Source organism: Micromonas pusilla, assembly GCF_000151265.4.
Source record: "Micromonas pusilla CCMP1545 genomic scaffold MICPUCscaffold_10, whole genome shotgun sequence".
In the NCBI taxonomy this organism is placed as follows: domain Eukaryota; kingdom Viridiplantae; phylum Chlorophyta; class Mamiellophyceae; order Mamiellales; family Mamiellaceae; genus Micromonas; species Micromonas pusilla.
In genome coordinates, this window is record NW_003315891.1 from 278,610 (window position 1) to 297,544 (window position 18,935).

Here is an 18,935-nt window from a genome sequence, read left to right on the forward strand (position 1 = left end):
CACCCCCACCGCATCACGTAAGACACGAACACCGCGAAGAGCGCGACCGCGAGCGCGCTCGCGGTGACTTTGTTCCTCGCCGCCCACTGAGGGCCATTCCATACAAAGCGATGTCGGGGTGGAGTTGAAAGGCGTCAGTTGGAGTTGAAAGGCGTCGAGGCCGGGGATTGAAAGCGGGGGGTGGGAGGAGAGAAACGCCGGGAAAAGTCCTTAAGGATCGGCGTTCACAACGCGAACGCGGTCGTATGAGGACCAGTGTATAGAACGCGCCTGATACGTCCTCCTGAAGCGCGCGAACGTCCCTTGGAAGAAACTCCCGACTTTCATCATGCGAGCCATCGTCTCCGGCGAGATGCTCTGCATCATCTTCGCGGTCTGCTCCGCTTGCTCGTCCGTCATGTTGATCCCGCTCGCTTTCGTCATCTCCTTGAGCTGATCCGGGGTGATGTTCTTCATCATCGAGCTCATCGCCTCTTGCATCTTCGGGTCCTTCATCTGTTCCGTCATGGCCGCCATCATCTCCGGGGTGGGCTGACCGTCCGGGCCCAACGACGGCCCCCCGCCGGGCATGCCCCCGCCCTCGCGCATCTTCGCCGCCATCTCCATCATCCCGCTCATCGCCTCCGGGTCCATGTTTTTCATCATCGCCGCGGCCTGTTTCGCCATCCCGGGGTCCAGCTTCGGCGCGCCCGCCATCTTTTGCATCTCCTCGAGCTGCTCCTCGGACATGTTCTCCATCATCTCCGCGGCTTTGCTCATCGCGGCTGGGTCCTTCATCATCTTCATCGCCTGATCCATCTGCGCTTGCGACGTCCCGGGGGGCATCCCGGGGAAAGAACCAGAACCCCCCGGGTTCGCCGTCGCCGGCGGCGCCGACGACGGATCGGGTCCTTCAAACGCCGGGCACGCGCCGTCGTCCTCGTCCACCACGCCCTTCTCCTTCATGTCGCTCTCCGCTTTCGCGCACTCCGCGGCGACGGTCTCGTCCCCGGGCGCGAGCTTGACCGCGCGGCGCAGATCCTTCACCGCGCGCGCGAGCTCTCCTTTCGCGTAGTGCGCCTGCCCTCTGCGGTAGTACGCCTTCAGGGAGCGCCCGTCGCCTAGCAACACCTCCGTGCACTCGCTCACCGCGGAGTTGTACCGCTTCGTCTTGTTGAAGCACAGCGACATGTTGAGCATGCACGAGGTTCGTAACGCCCTCGCCGCGGGCGTTTGAATATCCTGCAGGTTGTTCTTCACGCGCATGTATTTTTCGATCGCGTCCGTGAACTTCTCCTCGCCCACGAGCTTATTCCCGTCCCTCTTGAGCTGCTCCGCGCCGCGCATGACGTAGTCCTGCTGCCCTTGCATCTGCGACTGCGCGGCGTTCATCGTCGACTTGAGCGTCTCCGGGTCCATGTCTTTGAGCTCTTCGCTCGCGCGCTTGAGGTCGTCCGCACTCATGTTCTTAAACTGATCCGCCGCGCCGGGGGGCATCGCGCCGGGGCCGCCCATGCTCGCCGCCATCCGCTGCATCTGCGCCTGTGATCGACGGCGCGGGAGAAGGAGATAGATGAAGACGTGAGATCGCGGGCGGGGAAGGGGGTGGGGTGGGGACGGGACGGTGGGCGGGGCGCGGCGCGGCGCGCGCGACCGGTCGTCTCCCTCGGACGGCGACGCGGATCTTGCGGCTCACGGCGAGCGCGGGAACGCGCGCGAGATCCCTTCCTTCCTTCCTTCCCGCGCGCGCGCGGGCGGCGAGGAGGGACGCGCACCATCTGCTCCGGGGACATGTTCTCCATCTGCTTCTGCGCGAACGCCATCATCTCGGGGGTGATCATGCTCGGGTCCATGATGGCCGAACGCTGCGTGCGGGCGGACGCGGCGACCGCGCGTGCCGTCTCGTCTGCCGCCTCGACCCTTCGAACGGCTTCGAACGGACGTCGAAATAAATAAACGCAGTCCTCCTCTCCGCGCTACACTACTCACCGTTCGCGCGCGGTCGGTTCCGTGCACAGCCTACGCACATCGCGCATCATCTGTCATGGCGCGCATCGCGCACCTTCTCCTTCTCGCGCTCGCGCTGAGCGCGCTGTCCTCCCCTCGTCTCGCCCTCGGGGTGGACCTCTCTCCCGCGGCGCCGCACGCGCGCGCGGGTCGCGCGGAGCACACGTACCCGTACGCGTGGAGTGGAACGCACCCGCCGCACGCGCACGCGAGCGGCACGGCGCCACCGCCGCATCATTCGACGCCGCATCCGCATCACGACGGCGGCGAAGAAGCGCATGTCGACGCCGCGTACGACTCGTCCCCCACAGCGCCAGGGGTAGACATAGGTACCCCTCACACGCCCGCGGCTGTGTGCGACACGACGCAGTTCACGGAACAGCTGCCCGAGTTACTTCCCGTGCATCGCGGTGTCGTCGACATCGAAACAGTGTTGCGACGCCATCGCGAACGCGGTCGGCTCGGACGAAGACGCTTCGCTGCCCGCGTGCCTATGCAACCGAGACACGTACGTGCTGACGGAGCAGCTCCTCGAGGACACCTTTGAGATGGATTTGAAGGGCATGTTGACGGCATGCGAGGAGATGCACGACGTGAGCGTACCGTACGAGTGCGAAGACGTAGACTTCGCGTCGAAAACAACACGCGTCGGCGGACGCAGGCGGCGGCGGCGCAGAGTCCGCGAAGATGACACGTGGGTTCGCGAGAGGAGCAGACGCGACACTGGACGCGCTTGAGCCCGAGCGCGGTGGTTCGAATCTCGTTCACGACCTGCGGACCCGCGAGAAAGGGCGCGAGAAAGGGCGCGTCGTGTGGTGATGTATCGTCGACGTACGCCACGCCGCAGACGACGGGACGACGAAAAAGCCTTCACGCGCGGTCGCCGACGCCGACGCGTCTGCCGCGCGGTCACATCACGCTTCGACTCTATAAATACGATCGATCATCACAAAGCACGATAAATACCCTCGCGATAGTACGCTACTCACACGATCGCGTTCGGCGGCTTGACGATCTTCAGCGAAGGCAGCCGCGGAAGCACCGCCGCGGCGGCTTCGAGCGCGGGCGAATTCGGCGACGCGGGCGCTTCCTCCGTCGCCCGCGGCGTCGTCGCGAGGTGCTTCGCGCGGTCGTAGCTGAACCCGCCGCCGTCGCCGTGGGGTGGGATCGGCGGAAGTTTCGGGGCGCCGTCCGCGTCCGCGTCGGCGTCGGCGCCGTCGCCGTCGCCGTCGCCGTCGTCGCTGCTCTCGTCGCTGCTCGACGGGCGGTTCGGTCCGAGCGCGGACGGCGCTTTCACCTTGGCCTTCGGCGTCTTGATCGACGGGAGGCCCTTGATCGTGATGAAGTCGTCCGCGCAGACGACGACCTCGGCCTCGGTCTTTGGCGGCCCGCCGGGACCCGGCGGTTCGCCGTCGCCGCCGCTCCCCGGTCCGGCCGCGCCCGCCGCGTCTTTCGCCGCCTCCGCCTCCCGCGCGCGCGGCGACGGCCGGTCCGCCCACGCCTCGGGCATGTCGTCCGCCTTGAGCTTCTCTAAGATCTCCGTGAACGCTGGGCGCTTGTTCGGGTCTTTGTTCCAGCACCGCTGCAGGAGCGCGACCGCCTCCGTGGGCAGCCACGTCGGCAGTCGCGGCCTGCGGTGCAAAAACGCAACCTGCACGACGATCTGCACGGGCGACGAGAGCTCCTCCCATGGATACTCCAACGTCATGAGCTCCCACAGGATGACCGCGAACGAGTACACGTCGCTGCGCTCGTCGCTGTGCTCGTTTCTGAGGCCCTCCGGCGCCATCCACTCCGGGGTTCCGCCCGGGGCTTTGTCGGAGGCGTCGCCGGAGGCGTCGCCGGAGCGTCGCGCGGATTTCAAGCGCGAGTTGTACTTTAACCGGCTCATCCCAAAGTCGGACACCTTCAGCGTCCAGTGCGCGTCCACGAGAAGGTTCGCGGGCTTCAGGTCGTGATGCACGACCGCGGGCGCGCGCGAGTGCAGGTAGCTCATCCCGCGCGCGCAGTCCTGAGCCATCTGCAGTCGCAGTCGTCCGTTATGCGACAACTCCACGCCGCCGCGCGCCTTCCCGTGAAGCAACGAGTGCAGCGACCCTCGAGGCATGAGCTCGCACACGATCGACACCCTCGGCGATTCGATGACCGCGCCCAAGAACAACACGATGTTCGGGTGCCGCATCCCTTGCATCATGCGAATCTCCCCGCTCAACTCCTCCGCGGTGTCCTTCGAGAGCACCTTATCGTGCGTCTGCTTCAACGCCACCTCCGTGCCGTTCCAATCGGCGGTGAACACCTCGCCAAAGCTGCCCTCGCCGATGCGTCGTCCGAGCTTGAGCTCGTGGGGGGGGATGACCCACCGCCCCGCGGCGAGTCTGAGCGCCTGGAGCCGCTTCTCGCCGCCGCGTTCCGTGCCGAAGTCGTCGTCCAGCGCGGGAAGGAGAAGGGTTTCGTCCGACGAGAGCGCGTCGTCGACGCCCTTCTCTCGCCCCGATACCATACCGCCCTCGCCGCGCTCGCCGCCCTTTCCGGAGAAGGGCGCCAAACGCGACGGCGTCTTGCCCACGCCGCCCGGGTTCTTTCGCGTCGGCGTCGGCGCGTAGAGCTTCATCTCCTCGAGCGATTCCTCGCGGAAGCTGACCTTGCGCTTGACGTTCGCCTCGCCGTTCGCGCCGGATTCGAACTTGACGCCGCGGACGCTCCCGCCGCCGCCGGCGCCGGCGCCGCCCGCGCCCAAGGACGACTGCTTCCGCAGCGCCGGCGCCGCGGGCGCGTCGTCGCCGTCGTCTCCACCTCCGCGCGCGCGCCGGTCCGGACCGAACCCGCCCGCGCCCGCGGCGAGCCACTCCGCGGGGACGCTGTCGCCGCGGCGTAACGTGGACGCGGCGTCCGACGGTTCCGTCGACGCATCCGTCGCGAACGACGACGTCGAATCCATCGCGTCCGACCCCGCGATCGACCCGCCGCCGCCGCTTCCGCTTCCGCTTCGTCTCCTCGACGCCCTGAGCTCTCTCCGCGCCTCCTCCTCCGCGGCGACGTTCGCCGCGAGCGCGGCCGCGGACGCTTCCTCCCACGCCGCGACCGCGGCGGCCTCCGCCCCGGAGGGATCCCTCGGCGTCCACAACCCGCTCCGCTCTCGCGCTTCGTACGCCGCCGCAGTCTCCGCGGCTTCGTCGTCGTCGCTCGCGCTCTCGGTGGACGCGCGACGCGGCGTCGTCGCTCTCGAATCGTCGTTCGACTCTTCCCCCGCGCCGCCGCAGCACCCGCCCGCGTCGTCGCGATCGTCGCGCTCGCCGCCGCGATTCGGCGAACGCGTCGGCGATCGCGTCGGCTCCTCGGAAAACACGCTGCGTTCCACCGTCGCGTGCATCGCCTCCGTGGGCGTCCCTCCTCCGTCCACCTCCTTCACCTCGACTCGCGACGACGACGACGACGACGACGACCGCCCCCCTCGCATCGAGTTCCCGCTCGAGAATATGGACTTGTTGATCGCGAGGATCCACCGGTCGCGATCGAGCGTGTTCCCAGCGCGGAAGATGCGCTCCTCGTACCCTTGCGTGTTCCAGCAGAACCCGTACAGGCGCTCCCACACCTCCACGCTCTCCATCCCGCGGCGTCGAAGCGAGTTCTTCGGGTGCGTCACGAGCTCGAGCGCGAACGCGGTCTCGCCGTCCTCCGGGCTCGCCCTCGCGCTCAGGACGGTGCCGTAGCCGTACATGCGGCTGAACCCTCGACCCCAGAACAGGTGGTTATCGTACAGGACGTAGTGACGCAGCTTCCAGCGATTCACGCCGACGCCGAACAGCCGCAACGCCGGCCCGAAGAACGTCTCGCTCTTGTGCTTCTCTAACGTCCCCTCCAGCGTCGGGGACTGCTTCAGCCAGGATAAGAACCGCCCGGGCGCGCCGGGGAGGTCGGAGTCGCGCAAGACGTCGGACGTGGACGCGTTCGAGTCGCGTCGTCGGCTCGCCGCGTCGCCGCCAGCTGTGACGCCGCCCGCGAGCTGCGCGTCGTCTTCGGCGGACTGCGCGACGCGCTCGACCGCGGACAGACGACGACCGCCCGCGTCGCCGTCCGGGCTCGAGCCGCCAACGCCGCCGCCGCCGCGCGCGGCGTCGCGATCGCCGCCGCGGACGCTCGCGTCGCTCGATCGCCGGTCCACGCTGCTGAGCATCTCCCCGAATCGCTGCTCCGCGTACGGCGACGACTGCGGGCTCTTCATCGGGCTCTTCGGGCTCTTCCCGCTCTTGCTGTTCCGCGGCGTGCGCTTCTTCGGGGACGCGCCCTCGTGCGGGAGGTCGTCCGCGCGCGCGACGTCCACCCTCAGCGGGCTGCGCGGCTCCCTGCGGGCGATCGACACGGGGGACGGGGGGAGGGGCGCGATTTGAGATACACTGTAGGCGGGCGAGTGCATTTTTTGTGTCTGCGAATGACGCGACGGCCGCGCGGACGCAATCGGGGCGCGTCGGCGGGGGAAACGTCGCGCGACGGGCGTGGAAATCTGGGCGTTCGCGAGGACGGGACGTACCCTCCCATGTTCGCCGCCGCGATACGCGAGCGCGCGCGGTCGTGCGCGACCTCGCCGGGTTGTGCGGCGGGTCGCGTCAGCCCCGACCCTCGGGCCCTCGAAAATCGTCGTACGAAGAGTTCGGAAGCAAATCGTGGCCGGATTTCCTTCCGTAGTATCCGTAGTACGGATTCCACGTACGCGCATATGGGCAAACGGTCACACCCAGTGTCACACCCATAACAACGTCGTTTCGATCGGTGACGAGGAGTTGTGACGAGGCACGAAAGGTCGTTCGGACACTTTTTTCGCCTTTAGCGCGCTTTTACGGGACGGCGCTTCATTGCACGCGCGCGACCCCCGCGCGCCTCTCGATCGCACTCGTCGGCAAAAGGTACGCCCGTCTCTCTTCCCGCGTCCGTCGTCGCGACCGAGACGCCCGCGCGCCCCGCGCGCGTCTCGTTCGTTTCTGGTGTGTCCGTTAGTGCTGAGATCCTTTCAGGGGGAATATCTTGAAAAGCAAGCGCGTGAAACCCGCGCGACGCGCTTTCGGATTCTCCGTCGACGCGCGCGCTTCATCGTCGCCCTCCGCGCGCGCGAACCCCGCCGCTGACGTCGTTCGACCCCCTCGCGTCGTCTCCAGCCCTCGAGCGCTTCCTCGCCGTGCGCGGCCGACGCGCCCTCGCGAACTCGAACGCCTCGAGAAATGGCCTCGTCGTCCGCGGCCTCGTTTAAGCTCGACCCCGCCGCGCTCCGACGCTCCCTCGTCGAGGGCGCGGCGACGCGCCAGCACGCGCGCGCGCCCGTCGCGACGCCGCCCCCGCGCCCCTCGAAGGCGCCCACCGAGCCGCGCGTCGTCCCCGTGGCGGACATCTCGCACGTCTACGGCATGCTCTACCCGAGATCCCTCGTGGAAGGGAACGCGGGCACGTCCACGGTATCGCTCGCGGCGGCGCTTCGAAAACGCGACCGCGCGTCTCGAGCCCGCCGCGACGCCTTCGCGTGCGCGATCCACGCGACGCCGCGGCGGACGGAGCACTGCGAGGCGGCGACGGTCGCGGTGAACGCCGCGATCGCGAGGTACCACGAGGCGACGGCGGCGCCGGGAGGGGACGAGGACGGCACGCTCTCGGACGTGGTCAACACGTCGCTGAAGCAGTCAGAGGCGTGCGACATCGACTGGCTCGACGACAAGATCGAGTGAGATCGAGCGACGAGCGACCGACGACGACGACGAGGAGGAGGAGGAGGAGGACGACGCGTAATGTATGAACATTGAGCCCCCCCCGCGCGCACGAAAGACGAGAGCGCGAACGCGGTGTGGCGTGTATTAGTAGTCTTTGCACCTTACCCGTATCGCTTGCGAGTTTTTCAATATTTTGACGAAAGACGAATCGACGTCCCCCCGCCGCGCGCGTTCAAAACCACGACGTCTTACCGCCCGCGTTCGCGTTCGCCCACCCCCCCGCGCCGGACACCGAACTGAGCCGCCCGTACGCGCTCTTCGGCCGCACCGCGCACTCCTCCTCCTCGTCCGCGCCCTCCTCGCCGTTCACGCCGCTCGGCGCGGCGGCGCGCGCCTCGCGAACCGTCAGGTGCGGAAACAGACAGTCTTCCCCCGCGGCGCACTTCCCGCCGTGCGCGAACGCGTGGCAGTACCTGACGCCCTTCACGACCGCGGCGTCGCCGCCGCCGCCGCCGCCGGGGCCCCATCGCTCGCGGCGCGCGGCCGCCGCGGCTTTCTTCGCGCGCTGCCACTCCTCGGCCATCTCGTCATCCTCTCGCGGTCCTCCCCCGGAGCCGCCCGCGCGCGCGCCGCCGCCTGCGTGGGTGAAGCGATCGGTCAGTCGAACGTCTTACCGGTCAAACGTTGAAAGGGAAGCGCGGGTGAAGAGTGACGACGGGAAAAGTCCTTAAGGAACGGCGTGCACCACGCGAACGGGGTCGTATGGGAAGCAGTCTCACCGCCGCCGCCGCCGCCGCCGCGCGCCGCCGCCGCGTCCTCGGACGGCGGCTCGAGCAGCGACGTCCACGCCTTGCGCGCGCGTCGCGATGACTGCGTCGGCGGGTCGCCGTGCGGGGTGAACGTCCGTCGGACGTGCGAGGGAGCGTGGATCGTCGGCGGGAGCACCTCGAACAGGGTGTCGAGTTGCTTGCGACGCTTCTCGCGGTCGGCGGGGGTCTCGGCGTCTTCGTTTTCGCCGTTTTCGCCGTTTTCGTCGCCGCCGCCGTCGCGGTTCCCCCCGTCGATTCGCATCGCCGCCACCTTTGCGGCGTGGCGCGCGCACGTCTCGAACGCCACGTGGACGTCGTACGTGACGCCCACCTTCGGACCGCGCGACGACGACGACTGCGACTCCGCCGCGGTTCGAAACGCGCGCGCGCGCGGCGGCGGCAGCGGCTCCGCGATCTCCGGCTTAGGCTCCCTCGCCGCCCTCTTCTCCGTCAACCTGTCCAGCGGCGACGCGCCGAAGAGGAAGCTCGCGTTCGTTCGCCGGCGGTGCACGCCGCCACCGGTGACGCCGCGCAAGATCGCCGACTGCGTCGACGTCGGCCCGACCCCCGCCGCCGCCAACGCGAGCGGGAGCGCGCCGGGAGGCGGGTCCTCCAGCGTCTTCCTGGGGCGGCCGGGGCGGCGATGTTCCGGCGGCGGCGGCGAGGTCGCTTTTGATAGCGGTTCAACCCCCGCCGGCATCAACTCCGGGAGCGTCAGCGCGAGCGCGTCGTCGCCTCCGCCCTCGCTCCTCGACGCCTCGAGCTTCGACTTCGCCTCCTCGGTCTCGAGCTTTTCCTCGTACACGTCGACGACGTCGGAGCCGCATCGGAGGGAGATGATGTACCGGCCGACGGGCAGCGAGGAGAGGTCGTCGAGCGCGCGCGACAGCGCGCGCGCGGCGTCCGCGGGGTCGAAGCCGTTGCGGGTGAACCACTGGCCGCCGACGACGATCTCGTCGCCGTCCTCGTCGTCGTCGTCGTCGTCGTCGCCGGCGTTTCCGTTTCCGACGTCGCCCCCGTCGAGTTGAAGCGCGAGCGACGAGGGTTCGTAGTACGGCGGCGGCGGCGTCGGGTCCGCGCCGAACGCGCGCGCGTCGTCGATCGTCTTCCTCTCGACGTCGAGTAAGACGCCGCCGTACGCGCCGACGCGCGCGAGCGCGAGCGTCGAGCCGGGTCTGACCGCGAGCGAGGCCCACCACTCCGCGGCTTCCGCGCGCGAAACTTCCTCGCGGTCCCCCGCCGCCCTCGCGCCGCGGCGTCTCCGCGCGCCTCCGCCTCCGCCTCCTCCTCCCGCGCCGTCGTCGTCGAAATCCGACGCGTCCGACGCGTCCGACGCGTCCGGGTCGTCGTCGCCGCGATCGCCGCCGCCGCGGCCGTCCGCGTCGTCGTCCTCGGCGTCGTCCGCGCCCGCGCGGTGATCCACCTTGCACTTCAACACCACGCCCCGGCCCGTGGCTTCGTCCCGCAGCGTCGTTCGCGATCGCACGAGCACGCGCTTGTCGCCGAGGGCGAACAGCGCGCGCGTTTGCACGCCGCGCGCCGCGCCGGCGCCGCCGGCTCCGGCGCCTCCCGCGTCCGTCGCCGCCGTCAACGCGGTCGCGGAGCCGACGCGACCGACGCCGCGGAATCGCGCGGCGGCGACGGCGGCGGCGCTCTGCGTCGCGCGGTGCGTCATCTCGCGCTCGTACACCCCCGCCGCGCGCCTTCGCGCGGTCGCGGGGGTGAGATCCCTCGTCGGCAGCGGCGCGTCGACGTACATCACCTTCCTCGCTCTGTTTCTCGCGGCGTCCTTTTCGTTTTCGTTCTCGTCGTCGTCGTCGTCGTCGTCGTCGTCCGCGCGCGTCATCGTGATCGGTATGTCCCACGAACCGTCGCGGCGGCGCGCGTCCGTGGCGACGAGCGTCATGAACGCCGCCGCGGACATGACGACGTCCGCGCGCGACTCCCTCGCGATGTCGCGCGTGATGTCGTCCTCGATCAGCGAGCTCGCCGCCGCGGTGGCGGCGCTCGCGGCGGCGTCGCGCAGGGACGCGCGGCGTTCGTCCAGACGCGACGCGTCCGCGCCGCCGCCGCCGAGCGACGGCCGGACGACCGTCGCGCGCGGGGCGACGCGCGAGCCTCGCGACGGGAGGTTCGGGAGACCGGGCAGGCGTTCGAACGCGGCGTCGTAGACTTTCACGAGCGTCATCGTCGCGTCGCCGTCGCCGCGCGCCGCGCCGCCGCCGTCGTCGAGCCGCTGCGACGTCGGGGCGGAGTTGAAAGGCGTCAGAAGCGGAGTTGAAAGGCGTCGAGGGCGGGCGTTGAAAGCGAGGTGTGTGCGGAGAGAGACGCCGGCGAAAGTCCTTAAGAAACGGCGTTCACCACGCCAACGCGGTCGTATGGGGACCAGTGTGACATAGAACGCACCTGCTCGGACGCCGGAGCTCGACCGTCCGTCAGACGCATCCGCCCGCGAATCGTGATCAACTTCGGCGCGGTCGCGACGACGCGCGCGCCGCCCTCGCCGGTGAACGCCGCCCACTCCGCGGCGGCCCTCTCCACGGCGACGGGCCCCATCCTGTTTCGATGCGCGTTGACACTCTCTCTCGCGAGCCACGACATGTACCGCCGTTGCTCGCGCTCGACGCGCGCGTACAGCGTCCGCAGCGCGCGCGCGGTGAGCCCCGTCGGAAGCGACGACACGAGCCGCGCTCGAGACGCGTGGAACCGCAGGAACGCCGCGTGCTGGTCCCACGTCAAGCTCGCGAGAGGCGCGGCGGAGGACGCGGCGCCGGCGTGTCGATCGTCCGACGCGCGTCGATCGTCCGACGCGCGCGTCGCCGGCCGCGCGTCTTGCGACGGGACGACGTACTCCGTCGGCGGCGCGGCTTTCTTCGCGACGACCGTCCTACCTCTCGCCGCCTTCGTCTTCTTCAGGCGCGCCGGGAGCGCGTCCACGGTCTCGAAGACCAGCGCGCGATCGTCCACGCGTCTCCTCGCGTGCACCCGCGCGAGATGAATCTTCAACCCCGTCTTCGTCGCGACCACGGCGCCGCACGCCGCGACGCCGCACGCGAACCCGCCGCCGTTCTCGAGCTCGTAGTGCGTCTCCGTCGGCCGCCCCGCCGGGAACGCCGCGCAGGCGACGACCTCCTCGCGCGTCGCGTTCGGCGCGTCTGGGAGCGAAGAGAGCATGCGCGTCGTTGGCTTCGTCGTCGGGGGCGGCGGCGGCGGCGGCGTCGGCGAGCGTCGCCGCGTCTCCGGCGCGGGCGCGGGCGCGGACGCGGACGCGGGGCGCGCGTCGTCCGAGTCCGAGTCGTCGCCGTAGATTTCCGCGCCAAAGTCGCTCGCGTCGTCGTCGTCGTCGCCGCCGTCATCGTCATTCGGTCGACGCGGCGGCGCCGTCGTCGCCGTCGTCGTCGTCGTCGTCTTCGGAGGAGGAGGAGGAGCGACGTCGATCCTCGCGCGCGATCGCGGCGTCTCGTCCGCGGGAGCCTTCGACGGCTTTTTCCTCCCCGCGCCCGCGCTCGCGACCGCGCTCGCGGCCTTGCGCTTCTTCGGCGTCGACTTCGCCTTCGACTTCGCCTGCGCCTCGAGCTTCTTCTTCGCGTCCGCGAGCTGCTTCTCCAGGCGCGCGACCGTCGCCGCGAGATCGTCGCTCGCGTCGTCCGTCGTCGTCGTCGTCGAGATCGGCGGCGAGGGCGGACGCGCGGGCGCGCGCTTCGGCGCCGGCGCGGGCGCCGCCGCGGGCGCCTTCGCCACCGACGCCTGCTGCGCGGCCAAGAACATCCTCATCGCGTGGATCACCTCCGCGTCCGTCTTCTCCGCGACGGGGACGCCGCCCGCCCCGGCGTCGCTCGGCGCGATCGGAATCCCCGCGCCGCGCGCGTCGACTTCGCCGCCGCCGCCGCCGTCGACGACGAGCGCCTCCGAGTCGTCGGACTCGCCCGCGCGCGCAGCATCCTCGTCGCGCCATTCCCGCGCGGCGCGCGAGGCGCCCTGCGTCGCCATCGTCGCCCCGGCGTCGTGCGCTCGGCACTGCGCTGGTCGAGACGAAGATCGATCGATCGATCGAAGAGAGAAACGCGGTCGGTCGGTCATTATGCATAATCGGGCGAATCGTACGGCGCATATTGCATAATCGTGCGAATCGTACTTGGCGCGAAATGACTCGTTGACGCCGACAGAGTCGATACTCCGCCAATCAACGCGCGGCGCGATTTTGGCGTTTCGCCTAAACGGCCGTCGCGCCGGTCGAGGGCGCATCGCGCGCGCGACGTCCGCGCGTCACTCCCCTCACCGCGCGGACGACGCGCGGAGGGCGAGGACGTCAGCGCGGAGGCACCGATAAGTTGTTAACCGCGACGGGAAGGGTCGCTCGGCGCGCGCGCGAGCGACGGAGCGCGGCGGCGCGGGACGGCGTTACGGCGTGTGTAACTACTAATCCCGCGATGGCGGACCAGCAAGGCGCGTCGACGCGCGACGCGTTCGCCGCGCGCGCGCGTCACGCGACGAGACGCGCTCCCTTCGCTCGCTCGCGTCGCCTCGAAGACGATGCTGACGATCCATTCCCGCCGCGTTCCACAGGATCTCTCGAGGCGCGCGACGCGGAGACGCGCGATGCCGGCGCGGCGGCGACGACGGTGCGTGCGCGACCTGCGCGCATCACAGACGGATTGGATTAATCCCGACTCAACATCGCGCGCGCGTCGCGCGCGCGCGCGGCGTCGACGGCGGACGCGACGCGAGACGATCGCGCGATCGGCCCGCGTCGCGTCGCTCGCGCGATCCCCACCCCGCCGCGCGCTCGATCGCGCGATCGCGCCGCGCCGCGGACGCGTCTTCCGTCGTCCGCGTGCAGTCATCCAAAATCCATCCGATACCACTTCCCGCACGCCCGACCGTCGACTGTTAAACTGTTTTCTCACCGCCATCCTTCCCTCCGTCCCCGGCGTCGTTCCCGCGCGCAGACGCCGACGGAGCCGCCCGCCGCGGGCGCGGGCGCGGCCGCGGCCGCGATCGCGAAGCCATCCGCGACGCCGCCGCCCATCGAGAGAGCGGAAGAGAACGTCGAGCCCGCGGCGGCCGCCGCGCCCGCCGCGCCCGCCGCCGCCGTCTCGCCGTCGCCGATCCGCAAAGAGCTCGACGAGAATTGGAACGCGCTGGAGAACGAGATCGCGGCCGCGCGCGCGCGCGACGAGGAGCGCGCGAAGACGGCCGCGACCGCGACGACGGCGGGAGGCGGCGAAGGCGCGGGGGGCGACGGCGACGGCGACGGCGACGACGAAGTCCTCAAGGAACGGCGTTCACCACGCGAACGCGGTCGCATGGGAACCAGTCACGACGACGGCGACGCGGGCGCGGACGCGGACGCGGACGCGGACGCGGACGCGGACGCGGACGCGGACGCGGACGCCGCGGAGACGGAGACGGCGACGACCGTGACGGGCGAGAAACGCGTCAGCGACGGCGAAAAGGAAGCCACCTCCGGGCGCGCGACGAAGAAGCGACGGCTCGTGTGGACCCCGGAGCTCCACGTGCGGTTCATGTCGGCGGTGAATCACCTGGGGATCACGAACGCGGTGCCCAAGACGATCTTACAGCTCATGAACGTGGAGGGCATGACGCGCGAGAACGTCGCGTCGCACCTTCAAAAGTACCGGCTGTACTTGAAACGTCTCGCGGGCGTGCCCCCGAACGCGCCGCTGCCGCCGGACGTCATGCGACGCGCGCATCCTTACCACTTCCCCGCGGCGGCGGCGTTCCCGCCGCCGACGCCGACGATCGAGCAGATGCACGCGGGGCTTCCGCCGTCGATGCCGTCGATGCAGTCGATGCCGTCGATGCAGTCGATGCCGGCGACGATGCCTAACATGAGCGCGCTGATGCAGATGCCCGCGTACAACAGCGCGATGGGCGCGATGGGAGCCGCGATGGGCGGGATGGGCGGGATGTACGCGAGTTGGCCGCCCGCGCCGCCGGCGTGCGCGGGCTCGGGCGCGGCGACGATGGGGCTTCCGGGCGCGTCCGCGTCGGATCCCTACGGCGCCGCCGCGGCGCAGAGTTTCATGAACTACGTGGCGAATTATCGTCCGGGCGGGGGCGTTCCGGGGAAAGACGCGTCGTCGAGCGCGGCGGCGGCGGCGGCGGCGGCGGCGATGGCGTCGCACGGGTGGGGGTTCCCGGGTCACGCGGGCGGCGCGTGGTCCGCGGGCGCGGGCGCGGCGGCGACGTCGGCGGCGATGACGTCGGCGGCGATGACATCGGCGGCGATGACATCGGCGGCGGCGGCGTCCGCGATCGCAGACGGGGGGTGCTCCGCGCCCGCGGCGGGAGGGCCCGACGCGGGAGGGGGGAAGTGACGCGAGACGCGAGTAGAGAAGAGGGCACGCATAGCAGCTGGCGACGATATTACGACGTCGCGTAGCTAGTCTTTCCATCTGGTAATTGCCGGTCAGTCGTTGATCCACGCGGTCATCGCCCACCGCGTGTGATGCGCGGGCAATACCTCGTGCGGGACGCGCCGGCAGTCGAACAAGACGAGTCGGCCTTCGCTCGGGGCGACGTCTACCGCGCCGCTTGCGCCGCCGCCGTTTTCGCTCCGCCGCACGATCCGAAGGCACCCGCCGCGCGACTCCTCCCACCCGTCGTTCATGTACACGATCGCGGTGACCGCGCGGTCGCACGCGCGCGAGCCAATCTCGCCCTCGAGGTGCCCCGGGTCGTTCGGGTCGTTGTCGAGATGCGAGACGTACCGCGCGCCGGAGCCCGGGTAGTTGGCGAGCATCAGACGCGGCGGCGGCGTCGCCGTCTTCAGTCTCGCGCGCGTCTCCTCCGCGGCGGTCGTCTTCTTCTTCGTAACGCCCTTAAATCGACCGTTTTCTTTATCGTCTTCTCCCCCGCTCCCGCCAGCCCTCGCCCTGAGCGCGTCCGGGATCGCGAGCAGGAGCTCCGCCAGCGGAGTGACCCCCCCGTACGCGCTCCCCCCCCGCGGCAACGCCGCGGCGTCGAGCACGCCGACGAGGTCGTCGCGTCCGTCCTGCCCCAGCGCCTCCATCTTCCCGTCCGCCTTGAGCGCCTCGCACGCCTTTCGCGCCGCGGCGAAGAACTCGAGCGGGAGGACGTCGTCGAGGACGACGAACCCGTCCTCGCACAGCGCTTTCGTCGCGTCCGCGGAGATCACGACGCGCGCGACGTCCGCCATCGTCGCCTTCCTTCCGCGTCGCGTCGGCCGCTCTCTTGCGCCCTCTTCTACTCCTCCTCCTCCTCCCGCGCCGCCGGCTTCGGCTTCGTCCTCCGCGGCGTTCCCGGACGGGACGCGCCCGAGCTCCGCGATCCACGCCGCCGCGGCGGCTCGGAGCGCGGGCTTCCTCGACGCTTTCGGCAGCGACGCGCGCGCGACGCGGAGCTCCGACGACGAGCACGCGAGCGATCTCGCCGCGGCGGCGATCGCTTCCCTCGCGCGCTTCGACGCCCCGACGTACGCGACGTCGTCGTCGCCGTCGCCGCTGTCGCCGCGCAGTAGCAGCGCGAAGACGGCGGGGCCGTCCGGGACGGCGTCCGGGCCGTCGCCGAGGGCATCAGCCAGCGGCGCGGACGTCGCGCGCGCGTCGCGCAGGGTGGCGCAGGGACGACGACTCGCGCTCGCGTCTTCATCGGTCGTCGCGACGCGCGCGCGCGCGGGGACCGCGCGCCGCGGGGCGCGCGCGCGCCGGCGGCGAGAGAGGGCGCGCGGCGAAGGCGGCGCGGCGGCGGCGCGCGGCGTCGACGCGCGCGCGGTCGCCGTCGCCATCGCGCGCGGACGCCGCTCGTCGCGCGCGCGGCGGAGTCGTCGAGACGGAGATGGAAGAAGCTGACGCGGCGAAACCCTCCGAGAGTACGGTCTGTACTCGTACTCGTACGTCGTCCTTTCGGACTAGAACTCCATAGGGCGAGAAACGGCCGCAGGACCACCGCAGCGCAGCAGCGCACGGCGAACGCGGCGACCGCGACCGGCGACCGGCGAACGCGAACGCTCGGCGGCGATGGCGTCGAAGCTTCTCGTCACACTCGTCACGCGCGCGCGCGTCGAGATCCTCAACACCGACGCGAGGTGAGACCATCACCCCGCGCCGTCCATCGCGTCGCCTCGTCCGCGTGCCCGGCGCTTCCTCGTCGCCCCGCGTCGTCGTCGTCGTCGTCGTCGTCGTCGTCGTCGTCGTCGTCGTCTGTCATCCGCGCGCGGGCCGATCGATCGGTCGGCGGTCGCGATCGATCGCTCGATCTGTCCGCCGGCGCGTCGTCCCGCGGCCGCATCGCGCTCCGGGACGCCGCGCCGGCGCCGGCGTCGCCCGCGGCGGCGGCGAAGACGACGACGTCGCCCGCGACGCGCCCGCTCGCCTCCCGTCGCGCGTCGTCTCGGCGCGTCCGAGGATTTTAGCGAAGAAGGGCGTCCGCCCGTCGAACTCGCCTCGCCTCGCCTCGCCTTGGACCGACTGACGCCTCCCCGCGCCTCTCCCACCGCCCATCCTCAGACCACCGCGACGACCGCACAACCGTCGCCGCGAGAGCGACCGAGCCGCGATCCACCACACGCACCGGCGCCATCTCACGCGGCACCACCGCTACGGCAGGCACTACCTCCGCGAGCGACGACGCGAATCCCCCGAAGAAGACGTCGTCATGTCGCCGTCCGTCGCCCTCCCCGCGACGAAAGAGCTCGGCCCGAAGCACTTCTGCCTCGACCAAGCCGACGACGGCGTGAAGACCATCGCGAAGTCGTTGCCGTGGTACGGCCCGAAATACTCCCCGCACGACGTCCCGTCCTTCTACGACGTCTCCGGGATCACGGAAGACCCGGCCGTGTTCCAGCTCGTGATCGATTTCTTCGTGGCGCGGTACCGCGCGCAGGGTCCCGAGAACGGCCCGACGCACATCGCCGGGTTCGACGCGCGCGGGTTCCTGTTCGGCCCGCCGATCGCGCTCGCGCTGAAGCTGCCGTTCGTGATGATACGCAAGGCGGGCAAGCTCCCGGGCGTGTTGGTCTCGAGCGGGAAGTACGTCACGGAATACTCCACGGATGAAACCGTGATGCGGGTCGGGGCGATATCGAGCGGCGACAGGGTGGTTCTCATCGACGACCTCATCGCGACCGGCGGGACCGCGCTCGCGGGGTTCGACCTCGTGGACCAGCTCGGCGCGTCCGTGCACGAGTTCGCCGCGATGGTGTCTCTGCCGTTTTTAGACGGCGTCGGGAAGATTCACGCGTACAGAGACGGGAAGTACGTGGACGTGCCGTGCTTCACGATGGTGGACGACAGCTCGATCGGGCCGGAGATGTGCTCGGACCCGCCGGAGGGGACGCCAAGGATGGTGAGCGCGGAGGACGCGGCGGCGACCGCGGCGAAGATCAAGGCGGCGAAGGCGAAGTGACGAGATGAGCGAGAGAGCGGCGCGCCAGCTTTCTTTTGGCGTTGACAGTTGATGAAAGCATTCATAATCCTCGGAACGTCCATCCACATCGCGATGGCGCGCGAGGGCGACGGCGGCGGCGTCGCGCCCGCCGCGCTGCCGCCTCTGTGCCGCCCGCTCGCGACGCGCGGCGACAAAACGACGTGGTCGCCGTCGAGCGCGAAGTGCGTCCTGAACGTCGCCCTCGACGCGCGCTTCGTCGAGGCGAGGCGTTCAGACGTTGATGTCGCGTCGTCTCGCCGGACGCCGTCGTCGTCCTCCTCCTCGGTCGTCGTCGCCCCCGCGGGGTGCCGCGTCTCGACGTCGCACGTCGTCGCGCTCGACGGCGTCATCGACGACGCCATGCGCGACGCGTTCCTGCGGCGGATCACGTCCGACGCGGACGCGGACGGCGACGGCGAGGGCGGCCCCGCGGGTCCGCGTTGGGAGCGACGCACCGCGGATCGGAACGGCGCCTCGCCGACTTGGGGTCTGACGCGCGACGCGCTGCGCGATATCGAGCTCGAGCACTCGAGAAACGACGACGCGTTCGTGGAGTTCCACTCGAGGCTGCAGGCGATGTACCCGGAGTGGATCGTGGCGCACATGCCCGCGGACGCGCTCGAGCGCGCGCCGACGGCGGAGGAGGACGACGGCGTCGACGACGACGACGACGACGACGGGGGCGCGCGCGAGCGCCGCTACCGCTGCGACGCGTTCGTCGCGAACGCGGCCACGCGCGGGGACGACTTCGCGTGGCATCTCGACGCGGACCCGTCGTCGTTCGACCCGGAGAGCGCGTGGGTCGAGGCGTACGGCGACTACGTCAACGGCGAGCCCGGCAAGCCCCTCTTCGTCTCCGCGTTGGTGTACCTCAACGCCGAGTGGAAGCCTGAGGTGCGTTCTATACACTGGTTCCCATACGACCGCGTTGGCGTGGTGAACGCCGTTCCTTAAAGACTTTTCCCGGCTTGTCTCTCCGCCCACCCCTCGCTTTCAATCCCGACACACCTCGACGCCTTTCAACTCCGTCTGACGC

The 18,935-nt window shown here is 70.3% G+C and overlaps 10 protein-coding genes across 10 annotated transcripts; 5 read left to right on the forward strand and 5 right to left on the reverse strand.

Moving 5' to 3' along the window:
* Positions 1-210: 210 nt before the first annotated feature.
* Positions 211-1,515, reverse strand: MICPUCDRAFT_62870 (uncharacterized protein; the record flags this gene model as incomplete). Its single annotated transcript, XM_003061615.1, has 1 exon — positions 211-1,515. One exon carries the CDS (start codon positions 1,513-1,515, stop codon positions 211-213), a length of 1,305 nt encoding a protein of 434 aa, XP_003061661.1.
* A 508-nt stretch (positions 1,516-2,023) lies between these two features.
* MICPUCDRAFT_51063 (uncharacterized protein) lies at positions 2,024-2,723 on the forward strand (the record flags this gene model as incomplete). Its single annotated transcript, XM_003061362.1, has 2 exons — positions 2,024-2,386; positions 2,418-2,723. 2 exons carry the CDS (start codon positions 2,024-2,026, stop codon positions 2,721-2,723), a joined length of 669 nt encoding a protein of 222 aa, XP_003061408.1.
* A 782-nt stretch (positions 2,724-3,505) lies between these two features.
* Positions 3,506-4,486, reverse strand: MICPUCDRAFT_20161 (uncharacterized protein; the record flags this gene model as incomplete). Its single annotated transcript, XM_003061616.1, has 1 exon — positions 3,506-4,486. A coding segment is annotated over one exon (981 nt), but the record flags the coding sequence as incomplete, so codon positions are not given.
* A 2,713-nt stretch (positions 4,487-7,199) lies between these two features.
* Positions 7,200-7,697, forward strand: MICPUCDRAFT_51065 (uncharacterized protein; the record flags this gene model as incomplete). Its single annotated transcript, XM_003061363.1, has 1 exon — positions 7,200-7,697. The coding sequence occupies one exon, from the start codon at positions 7,200-7,202 to the stop codon at positions 7,695-7,697; it is 498 nt and encodes a 165-aa protein (XP_003061409.1).
* Positions 7,698-8,227: 530 nt separating this feature from the next.
* On the reverse strand, positions 8,228-9,188 carry MICPUCDRAFT_62875 (uncharacterized protein; the record flags this gene model as incomplete). The annotated part of the gene is made up of 1 exon (XM_003061617.1): positions 8,228-9,188. The coding sequence occupies one exon, from the start codon at positions 9,186-9,188 to the stop codon at positions 8,337-8,339; it is 852 nt and encodes a 283-aa protein (XP_003061663.1). The 3' UTR covers positions 8,228-8,336.
* Positions 9,189-9,532: 344 nt separating this feature from the next.
* Positions 9,533-12,478, reverse strand: MICPUCDRAFT_62876 (uncharacterized protein; the record flags this gene model as incomplete). The annotated part of the gene is made up of 2 exons (XM_003061618.1): positions 9,533-10,724; positions 10,895-12,478. Coding segments are annotated over 2 exons (2,776 nt in total), but the record flags the coding sequence as incomplete, so codon positions are not given.
* A 1,079-nt stretch (positions 12,479-13,557) lies between these two features.
* MICPUCDRAFT_62878 (g2-like myb-family transcription factor) lies at positions 13,558-14,829 on the forward strand (the record flags this gene model as incomplete). The annotated part of the gene is made up of 1 exon (XM_003061364.1): positions 13,558-14,829. Exon 1 carries the CDS (start codon positions 13,795-13,797, stop codon positions 14,827-14,829), a length of 1,035 nt encoding a protein of 344 aa, XP_003061410.1. The 5' UTR covers positions 13,558-13,794.
* Positions 14,830-14,921: 92 nt separating this feature from the next.
* On the reverse strand, positions 14,922-16,259 carry MICPUCDRAFT_51069 (uncharacterized protein; the record flags this gene model as incomplete). Its single annotated transcript, XM_003061619.1, has 1 exon — positions 14,922-16,259. The coding sequence occupies one exon, from the start codon at positions 16,257-16,259 to the stop codon at positions 14,922-14,924; it is 1,338 nt and encodes a 445-aa protein (XP_003061665.1).
* Positions 16,260-17,128: 869 nt separating this feature from the next.
* MICPUCDRAFT_51070 (uncharacterized protein) lies at positions 17,129-17,878 on the forward strand (the record flags this gene model as incomplete). The annotated part of the gene is made up of 1 exon (XM_003061365.1): positions 17,129-17,878. One exon carries the CDS (start codon positions 17,129-17,131, stop codon positions 17,876-17,878), a length of 750 nt encoding a protein of 249 aa, XP_003061411.1.
* Positions 17,879-17,971: 93 nt separating this feature from the next.
* MICPUCDRAFT_51071 (uncharacterized protein) lies at positions 17,972-18,853 on the forward strand (the record flags this gene model as incomplete). The annotated part of the gene is made up of 1 exon (XM_003061366.1): positions 17,972-18,853. One exon carries the CDS (start codon positions 17,972-17,974, stop codon positions 18,851-18,853), a length of 882 nt encoding a protein of 293 aa, XP_003061412.1.
* Positions 18,854-18,935: the final 82 nt, after the last annotated feature.